The 8,390-nt window shown below is 55.6% G+C and overlaps 1 protein-coding gene across 1 annotated transcript; it reads left to right on the forward strand.

The window, feature by feature from the left end:
- Positions 1-120: 120 nt before the first annotated feature.
- LOC123256047 (paired box protein Pax-7) lies at positions 121-6,390 on the forward strand (the record flags this gene model as incomplete). The annotated part of the gene is made up of 4 exons (XM_044684739.1): positions 121-279; positions 3,285-3,520; positions 4,799-4,928; positions 6,262-6,390. Coding segments are annotated over exons 1-4 (580 nt in total), but the record flags the coding sequence as incomplete, so codon positions are not given.
- Positions 6,391-8,390: the final 2,000 nt, after the last annotated feature.

The raw sequence follows: 8,390 nt of genomic DNA on the forward strand, positions 1-8,390 counted from the left end.
GGACGCGTTTGACTGCAGCCGGGGGGGCGGGGTGGGGGTAGGGAGTGTGTGGGGGTGGAGGGGGGAGAGGTTTTTTAAAAAAAAAAAAAAAGGAGAAAGGGAGAGAGACGGGAAGAAAGAGCTCACAGTGGGGGAAAAGAGAGAAGACAGGAAGGATTTCTGAGGACTCTGGACCTGTCCCTGGCGTGCCCAGAATGGCGGCTCTCCCCGGCACAGTACCGAGAATGATGAGACCCGCTCCGGGACAGAACTACCCTCGGACTGGATTTCCCTTGGAAGGTAAGGCCGCTTGGGTTCTACTCTCTTCGGCTCCTTTCGGGACATCCCACCCTTCTTCCCGGTCCTCGGGGACCCGACTGTCTCGAAGTGCACACCGCGGTGGTAGATGCAGAGAGCGGGCGGCGTCCCCAGACTTCCCGGGCACTGGAAGGAATGAGCCTTCCCCTCCATCCCTCCCCAGGAGTCGCTGGGACCTGGGAACTTTCCCCGGACTCCACTTGTCAATGTTCCCTTGCCCTGGGGGCTTCGGCTTCACTCCCCCTCTCCCAGACTTTCTTCTCTCCCCCCCCCCCCCCGGGAAGGTTCAGCTGCTAGTAAATTTCACCTCCTTATCCAATTTCACTTACTTTCCCGGCGACATTCTCCACCTTCACCAGCCCCAGCCACTAGGCTCTATATTGGCTTTTTATTTTATTTCAACCCCGAAGATTCTTTTCCAAAGCATTTTATTTTAGGGGGCTGTCCACAGTGAATATCGGGGGGGCAATATTACACAGAGGATGGCTTTGGCACTTCTTCCCCGAAAGAAATTGACCCTAGAAAACTCTTTCCCTCCTCGGCCTGCTCCCAAAGCTGTACGAAAGCAGAACGATTTCCTTTTCAAACTTTTCGTTCGGACTCCCAAACTCTGGGGTTTGCAGAGAGACGCGCTCCCCCCGCCCCTGATCGTCTCGAAAGGGAGAACCGGAGGACGGCAACTGCAGAAAGAGAGGGGTGCAAATAACGTGCTTCCCTCGGTTCCCCTCTAAAAATGAAATCTGCAAGGGGAAGCGAGGCACGGCCAGGCGCCTTCATCCAGAGGCAGAAGAGTTCAGTGTGCGTGTATGAGTTGGTGCAATTTTTAGCTAATTAAAGGAGCTAAACTTGTCACTGAGATCCAACGTCAGGCAGATTCTGGGAATGGGGGGTGTCTGGCAGAAGTGTTTCGAGGGTCTCCAGCCCCGAGCTCGCTGCAATTTCAATTTGGAGATTTTGTGAATGCGCCCGGTGCCTGAGGAGGAGTAGAGAAGAGGAAAGGGAGACAGAGAATCGCTGAGCAGGGGGAAAGGGGGCTGGGCAAGGAGGAATGAGCCCGGGCAGCCCGCCCGGGATCGGGGGAGCTAGGAGGCGGCCCCGTCCCCGAAGGAGACGGAGGCGAGTGAGTGTTTCCGTGATCAAGTGCGCGAGAGAAAGTGGTGGGAAGCCACGCAGGCGGGAAAACCTCCACGCCGGGGGGATTTGGTGGAGTGCCTTGCTCTAGCTATGCCGGGGAAGCAGACGGCGCGAGAACGGCTCGGAGGATTAGGACAATATTTGCACACCATGCCGGAGAATACAGAGAAGGCAGAAGTGGCGGCCGCTGGAGAGGCTCTTGAATATAAAGTTGGCCACTCGAGAGCTCTCCTCCGCTAATGGCATAGCGGGCCGCCGAGGCCGGGTGACTCCGCCGCTGCGGCGCGGGATGGCTGATTAAATGCGGAGGTAGCTGCAGACAGCGACTTTGCCAAAGAGTGGGGGCTAGAGAAAGGGGCGGGGGGCCTGGGGGAAGAGAGAGACAGTGCTGCAGCCCGAGCCTTCTCTCCCCCTCCTTTCCACCCCAGCCCCTCCTTGCCTTCCAATTATGCAGCTAGCTTCCTCCATCCGGGCGGCTGTGAAATTGTATTAATCTGCTAGATTTCCGCGGCGATGCAGTCCCCACACTGGGGGCTCGGGTCCGGATTAGAGCAGCCCCCCTTCCCCAGCGTACCTTCTGGGAGAAAGGGGTGCCAACGGCGCAGCCAGAGCTCGGTTAAGGAGCTCCCAGTGGTGAGCACACACAACCTCAAACGCAAAGCCTAAGTCCGGTGCTGGTGTTGGTGCTGGGACTGTAAGGAGCAGATATTGCCCTCCCCAACACGACCCGGGTCCTAGGGCAGCCCCGCAGGCGAGTAGGTTTTCCTAAGTCCGAACTAGGGCCGAGAAACGTTTCGGGGAAGTGCGGAAAGTCTCATCCATGAACCCCCTGTACCCACCCCCATACCCCGCCTCCCTCAACCCCAGGCTGACCTACAACGAAATAAATCCTTGGGCAGCGAATCAGGGGGAGGAGGCAGGCCCCAGAGGTCCAGGCTTGGCCCTGGCTGCCCCCTCTGGGGAAGCCCCGGCAGAGGCCACTGACTATCGCGATATACTGCAATCTCCCGGCCTCCTCCTCCTCCTTGCTCTTTACTTCGGCGGGTTTCTTGGCCCACAGGAAGTCTTGACACGTCTCTAGTCCGTATCAAGTAGGGGCGAGTAAACTATCCCAACTCCCGCTCTCCCAAATGGATCTGTCCAGACCTCCGGGCCCGGAACAGAAGATCCCAAGGGATTCCTTTGGGTCCAAATATCATGACTGGCGTCTCCCCTGCTCAACGTCCTCCCACCCCATCCCACCACCACCCACCCGAAATCGGCCCTGTCTCAGAATGGATCCAGGCCAAGCCGAACCCGGGGGTCAGGTCCCGCGGTTCTCAGTCTTGTGAATTTGCTGAGGGGGTGGGTCGGCTGGCTACCGGCTGGCAGGGGAAAGAATTTGGGGCCTTTCCCCAGGGTCCTTCAGCTTTGTCTCTGACGATCCTCAGCCACTCCACCTCTCTCTACCACTATCAACACCGGCCCTTCCGGATTCAGTTGAATCTGATTCTCCTACCTGCATTCCAAATACGCCCTCCCAAAACCTCAAGTCTGTGAAATCCTGAGGGAGTCATAAGAGGGAAATTGGGACCGGATAAGAAGTAGTCCTTTCTGCACAAATCCCTACTAGATCCTTCGGAACCAAACTTAGAAAGCTCCAGTTGTGACGGCTGGAGAGGGCACAAGGCAGGGTCCAACTAAGGTCCCCAGCAAGCGGCCCCGCGATTTGACAGGGCATATACTTTCTCAGTTTGGTGCCAGGCTCTTACTCTAAGAGTCAAGGGGATAACCGCACCCTAAGCTACCCTCTTTTCACCTCTGTAATGGGCCTCTCCTTTTCTGATTTTCCTCTTTTCTCGCCTTTCCCACAGTGTCCACCCCACTGGGCCAAGGGCGGGTGAATCAGCTTGGCGGGGTCTTCATCAACGGCAGGCCCCTGCCCAACCACATCCGCCACAAGATCGTGGAGATGGCCCACCACGGCATCCGGCCCTGCGTCATCTCCCGACAGCTCCGTGTCTCCCACGGCTGTGTCTCCAAAATCCTATGCCGCTACCAGGAGACGGGCTCCATCCGGCCTGGGGCCATCGGGGGCAGCAAACCCAGGGTGAGTGTCCTGGGGAGCCCTAGGGTCCTCAACCACCCTCCCCCCAGTTCAAGCACCTGAAAGTGGAGGGACCCTGTTTCGAGTTACAAAACCTGAAGGTTTTATGTCCCTGACCGAAACACCGACTTGGGAGGAAGTTATATAAGGGTGCTGATGGAGAGAAGAATCCCCATGTCATCCCCAAGAAGCCCTACCACTCCCGATTTCCTCTCCATAAGAGTTTGAGGGAGCCAGGAAAGGCAAGGCTATGCTATCTGCCTCACCCCAGCCCTTAGGGAAATGGGGACCAAAATTCCCCTTCTAGAAACCCCCAATTCCACAATCTTCTCAATTACTTAGATAATTTAAGGACATCCTTATTCCCAAAATCCACTTTCTTCCTTCCCGATCTTAGTAATTGAGGCCAATTTGTCGGGATTACTCAGGCTTCTGAAACCTAGTAGACCTTGCTCGAAGAGCCTGAGTAACTCTCCTAGAGTCCCCGGTCTGGAGCCAGCTCCTTTGCCCCACGTGGGGACCTCCACGCCCACACGTTGCCTATTTCCTCCCGTAGCCGGGAGGGAGCTAGGCTTCTTGGGCCACAAGGTAACAAACGTGCCCTCCTCTGCACGAGGGTCTCGGCCAGGTTTAGGGAATCAGAAGCGTTTTGCTCACCCTTTCCTTCCTTCACTTTCTCCACTCCCTCCCTTGGGGCTACTGATGAAAACTTCCTTTGAGCTGGCGGCAGAACTACGGCAATGGACTAGAACTAACAATTCGTATATGCAAATATCCGCAAATATATTGATTTGTGTGTTTGTTTAGCACTTTCCAATGTTTAAACCTCCTCCTTCGCACATTCCGCTGAAGTAGGCAGCCCAAGTGTGAGGGAATCACCCTCATTTACACTGGAGAAACCCGACTTCAGGAAGTCAAGCACCTGGCCCAGCAGCAGTACCATTGGTAGTGAGGGATACAGGTTGGAGAAGAGCCTCGCTTCTCGGGGCTCCGGTGCTTTCTTACCCAACCTGCCCGAACTTTTGTGACTTCCTCCACAGGTCACCTCGAGTAAGGGACAGGGCCTCTGCTGCTCCTTCTGAGATTGCTCCCAGCTCCGGGAGTCTGTGACTAGGGTCAGCCACCTCGCTCTCCTCTCTAGATTTGGTGGGCATCCCAGACCCCCTCCCTCACAACCCGAGCACCCCAAGTTTAGGTTTATACAGAAAGGGATTTCTTTCCTCCTCTCCCTTCCTTGGCTACTCCTTCTCCCTGTCCTACCTCCACATTTCCTCCCTAAAGCAGGTAGCCACTCCAGACGTGGAGAAGAAAATCGAGGAGTACAAAAGAGAAAACCCTGGGATGTTTAGCTGGGAAATCCGGGATCGGCTGCTCAAGGATGGACACTGCGACCGGAGCACGGTTCCCTCAGGTGAGAAGGCAGCTGAGCTGGCTGGGCTGGAAGCTAGAGGGACGGCGAAATGCAGCCTCCTGGGGGGAGCAGCTGGCCCGGGCTCTCTGTTTCCAGAACTTCTCCGCTAGAAGGAGTCGGATGGGGAATACAGAGAGGGTGTGTGAGGGGAGCGGGGTAGAACACGCCAGGAAAGAGAAGGTAATGAATTCAGTGGAGGAGGGAGAGAGAAGGGACACCCAGAGAGGAGTCAGAAAAGCTGGAGGGCGGAATGTAGAAGAAGGAAAATGGCACCAACAAGTTCTGAGAATGAGGAAGAAGAGAGAAGTTTGAGGCCGGAGAAGAGAGCGAAAAAGAAAAGGCAGCTAGAGATCAGGAGAGAACCAAAGAAGGTGAGTAAAGAAGAAAGGGAGGGAACGGAGAGAGACAGAGGCCAAAGAGGCCACAGTGCCCCAAAGCTCGCATCAGAGAACACACTGAACTTAGTAGGGGAAGAAAGTTGGCATGGGGCTTAGCTGCTGGTTTCAGGGAATAGACCAGGGTACACTCGGCGTCTGGATTCCGGCCCCAAGCCCTAACCCAGGTCAGCGGAGGGCTCCACTCCACCGCGGCCTTTGCACGCAAGGGCCATGGATTCCCGGTGGAAATCTCTTCCGTTCTGGCCTTCCCCCACGCGCTCTCGGCCGGCGTGCTCTCTGCGCTGCTAGTCCGGAATCCTGACCTGGGGGTGCGTTTGAGAGCCAAGGCTCTGGGCTCTGTCCCCGGGGTGGGGATGGGGGGGGGGTGCGTGCGCTTTGGACAAGCTAGGGTGCAGGGCTCGGTGCGCCGGTAGCTTACCTGTTTGATTAGGGACAGCTAAGCGTGGGGGAAGCAGAGGATCCTTTTAGATAAATGAGAAGCTGTGCTTATACCAGCGTTTGCAAGTGGGCAGAGACACAAAGATGCTGATTGTGTGCTTATGAGTATGCAGAAAGGTGTCGGGCCGAATGCGTAGCGTGCGCCTGGGCGCCTGGGTTTCTGCAGGGGAATGGGTGACTAGGTGTATGTGCCGATGAATGGCTGCAGAGGTGCCAATGTGGGGTTTCGATAATAGATGCATGTAAATTGTGACGCCATGGATGTGCCTGGGGAGAGGTGAGAGTGTACCTGGCGGGGGACTCGCGGGCGCACTTGTGTGCAAACTTGGCCTTTCTCGGGGGCGAGTCTCGGCGGGACACTGGCAGTGAGTGCCTTCTGCCTTCCCCAAACCCTCGAGGGGCCCGGTCCCTGGTGGCGATGGGAGGGGAAGAAGGGAAAGATTGACTTTCTCTACAACTTATACTTTCTCTTTTGCCTTTGAATTTCTGAGGTTTAGTGAGTTCGATTAGCCGCGTGCTCAGAATCAAATTCGGGAAGAAAGAGGAAGAGGATGAGTGCGACAAGAAGGAGGAGGACGGCGAAAAGAAGGCGAAACACAGCATTGACGGCATTCTGGGCGACAAAGGTAGAGAAAGGCCCCTCGGGAGGCCTTTGCGACCGCCGCCGGAATTCTGGGAAGAGGGGACAGAGAGAGACTCGTTTGTCCAGTATGATATTGAGAAGGGGGGATGGAGGTGGGAAGCCAGAATAGTGTTCTTGACCTGGAAGTCGGAATACCTGCATTCAAATCGCACCACTGCCATTAATTACCAAGGAAACCCAGGCAAATCACTTGCCCACCTTGGAGCGTAGTTCTCCTTATCTGGAAAATGGCTATGAGAGCCCTCATCCCGCCCCCCTCCCAAGACTATTGAGAAGATCAAAGCATCTAAATGGATAGGATCCGCTAGGGCGTAGCAGGTAGAGCTCGGGACTTGAAAATGAATGTACCTGGGTTCCAAATTGGCCGTTAATGCTTGCTGTGTGGTCAGGGACAACTCACTCAGCGTCTCTGAGTCTCAGTTTCCTTGTCCGTAAAAGGACTTGTTTGCATTTCTCGCCTTTTAGGACTAAGTGAAAAGATGGTCCCTAAAACTTTAAGAGGCTCTAGAAATAGCAGGTATAGTTAATAGATGTAAAGGGATTCGCATTCCCCAAAGCTCTAAGAAGGGAGGGATTGCTATTGAGAGGTTAGGACTAAATTAACCACATCGCATAGGGTAGGAATTGCCAGGGATGGAGGGGATGAATATATTGGGATGTGAAAAACCAGGCTCTCTCTCTCCTCTCCTCCCTCAACCTGACACACGTTATCGCTATTACTGATCTTTGTATTAACTGAACGAGGGCAAAAAATATGCATCTCTACTGTCAGCGTACCGTCTCCTGTTAGTGTGTTTTCTCGGAGGAGTGAAGTCCAGAAATCGAGAAGAAGGCTATGTTTGGAGGGAGCTGTGTGCAGGAAAAGCGTGCCCCTGTGCCCATTCCAGAGAAGTAGGGGTCAGGCAGGTCTCCCTTCTCTATCCCCCCTTCCTCCCCCGCCGTGAGTCCAAGAAGGCGTTGGCCTGTTCGCGGGTAGTTGGGTCTCGATCAATTATTTATAGGAAACTGGAGGCGAGGGGAGGGCGAGGGGAGGGCAGACGGAAGGGGGGGCGTATCGAGGCTCCCTAAATGAATTTGTTCGACAGCTTTTTCTCCTGCTCTCTAAACGGTCCCTTGAAACTCCTCCTGACAGTTGAGTGATCGGTGCAATCAATACCAATTAGAGAGCGCGGGGGAATCCGGTACCTCTCCCCGGCCTGAGCCGAGCTGGGCAGATCGCTGGCCTGCCTCGGGGGTGGGTAAAGCCCGGGTCTCCCCTCCCCCGGGAAGAAGCCCGTTTGGGGAGGGCGCATAGCAAGTGAAGAGAACAGAACGAGCAGTGCCGAAGTTTCCGGCTCTGTCATGGGAGGAGGAAAAAGGCATTTTCCCGGTAGTCCCGAGGTGTGGGGCAGCCTCGAGCCCAAAGCATATATTAGGAGCGAGAGAGCAGAACTAGGGTCCTGCCTACCGCATTCCAGACTCCGCTCTCCTCACTCTCAGGCCCCGATTGTTAGAAACCGATGGGACCCCTCCAAGTGCTGGGGCCGTTTCCTCCTCTGCATCCCCGGGTCGCGCGGGACCTGGAGAGGATTTCTCCCGGGAGGCGCGCTTTCCAGAAAACGAATCCCTAATCTGAGGAGCAGGAGGCGCTGAGAATGATTGTCCTTTCCCAGTTTCTTCTAGTGGGCAGAGAGGGGCCTGTAAACGTGTGAGACGAGAGCATGCGGGTAAAGAGATGAGGAAAAAGAGGTAGAGAGAGGTAGCGATCGGAAGAGGAACGAGCGAGTTGGCGGGAGGAAAAAAAGGCATTAGACAATTCGGGCGAGACAAGGCGGAGACGGACTATCTGTGCTTGTCTCTTTTTCTGCGTAGCTGCAGCGAGACTTTGGGAAAGGCGGAGAAAAGAGCTAGGGGGGAAACCTAAACTCCTCGATCAGACGTTGGTTTCGAGCCGTCCCCTTCCCCCCCCCCCCCCCAGCCGGCCCCAAACCCTCAGGCCCGGCT

Source organism: Gracilinanus agilis, unplaced genomic scaffold, assembly GCF_016433145.1.
Source record: "Gracilinanus agilis isolate LMUSP501 unplaced genomic scaffold, AgileGrace unplaced_scaffold55654, whole genome shotgun sequence".
NCBI lineage: Eukaryota > Metazoa > Chordata > Mammalia > Didelphimorphia > Didelphidae > Gracilinanus > Gracilinanus agilis.